A 1,852-nucleotide genomic window follows, 5' to 3' on the forward strand; every position below is an offset into this window, starting at 1 on the left:
CAGTGGATGGTAAAGACTCATGTAGCTCTAATACTTCAAGTTAGTTGTTGCAGGAAATGTTAACTTTCCTTGGAACTTTACTACCAGACAGATGTATCAGGTGGTACATGAAGATGTTCAAATCTAGCACACACTTTATTCAAGGTCTCTCTCACAGAGTTATATTTATTGTTTCTTAAAATAATATCATCTAAGGAAATGTTTTAAGCTTCCATTCTTTTTAAAGCAGTTTATTGGCCTGAACACCAAGGATGGCTGTCTTTGTCCCTTAATACTGATCATGAACTCAGATGTGAGAAAGTCAAGGGTATCACAGAAAAGGTAGGATGAAAATTTTGCCAATGAACTGGTTTAATTAAGCCAAATTAATGGATATCAAGAATTTCATGGATTTTTACTGAAGGATAATTTAAAGTGTTCTGCTAATTTCAAGTGTACAGAAAAAGTGATTCAGTTATGCACATATGTGTATGTAAACATATTTTTCATATTCTTCAAAAATTATATGAATTAGAAATAGAAAAAAGTTCCAACTGATAGATCGGTAAGACCATTGAATATAGTTAGTATTTGGAGAAATCCTTATCATATGTTTTTGAAGAAGACATGAAATGATTTTGAACAATAACCTACTAGAAGTGAAGGAAAATGTATGTAAGATTACCTGGTAGGAACAGGACATAAGTGCACACGTGAATGAAAAGTGGGAGGGGCTATTTGGAGATGTGATGACCAATAATTTTGGAAGTCAAGTCACGTCAATTTCCAGGGGAAAGAAACTGAGTAGTTTATTTCTATCAGCGTGATTAAAGCATGATTAAGTATGTGAAGACGTGATACATTTAAGCAATAACTTAGGGCGGTATGCCTGTAAGAAATGGTGAGCAAAGAAGGGGAACCATCTTTCTTCACAGTGACGCATCCAGGTCTAAGAGTATATATACACACTCGAAGTCCAGGTCATTGACATTGAAGCTCAGAGAGTGTCCTCCGTGTAACTCAGCTGATCTCACATCTCCTGTCAACATGTCCTACAAATGCTGTTCTGGAAGCTTCTCCTCCCGCTCCCTCGGGGTCCACCTGCGCTACCCAGGCTTCTCCTGTGGCTCCTCCTTCCCCAGAAACCTGGTCTACAGGACTGACCTCTGTTCTCCCAGGATCTGCCGGCCCACCCGTGTGGTGTTCAAGCCCTGTCAGACGTCCAGCTACCATCCAAGGACCTCCACTCTCTGCAGTCCCTTCCAGATAACTTATTCTGGTTCTCCTGGATGTGGGTCTATTAGAGGCTGCTCCCTGGGTTATGGATCTAGAAGCTGCTACTCTCTGGACTGTGGATCCAGAGTGGGCTGTGGATCCAGAGTCTTCAGACTGCTGGGTTATGGAATTCATGGCTTCCCTTCCCTGAGGTGTGGATCCAGGTTCTACCACCCAGCCTACTTGGCTTCTAGGAGCTGCCAGTCTTCTTGCTATAGGCCAATCTGTAGATCAAACTTCCGTAGGTCAACTTGTTGAATTTCCAGAACTTCTGAGCAAAACGTTTCAGTCTCTACTTACAGCTACCATAGCCTCTTTCAGAAATGTTAGCTAACCCCTCTCACCACCAGCATCTCATCGTTTCTCTAGTGTCAAACACTGATTGACTAATCCTTTCAGTGAAATTAATAACCAAAATATTGAGTTCAAATCTGTAATTTTGTTGAAACAATTGATTCAGAATTACATAAACTTTTCTTACAAAATGCATGGAAATCCAGCTTTGCTTCACCTAATAAATTCATTCACTCTTGCATCTGATGTTTTCATTGTTCTGTTTTGGTTTTAAGTTTGATTTATAATCTATCTTTGGGGCTCC

The 1,852-nt window shown here is 40.1% G+C and overlaps 1 protein-coding gene across 1 annotated transcript; it reads left to right on the forward strand.

The window, feature by feature from the left end:
- The first annotated feature begins 969 nt into the window (after positions 1-969).
- LOC128054559 (keratin-associated protein 13-1-like) lies at positions 970-1,512 on the forward strand. The gene has a single exon (XM_052647201.1). It carries the CDS (start codon positions 1,027-1,029, stop codon positions 1,510-1,512), a length of 486 nt encoding a protein of 161 aa, XP_052503161.1. The 5' UTR covers positions 970-1,026.
- Positions 1,513-1,852: the final 340 nt, after the last annotated feature.

Source organism: Budorcas taxicolor, chromosome 1 (genome assembly GCF_023091745.1).
Source record: "Budorcas taxicolor isolate Tak-1 chromosome 1, Takin1.1, whole genome shotgun sequence".
In the NCBI taxonomy this organism is placed as follows: Eukaryota; Metazoa; Chordata; class Mammalia; order Artiodactyla; family Bovidae; genus Budorcas; species Budorcas taxicolor.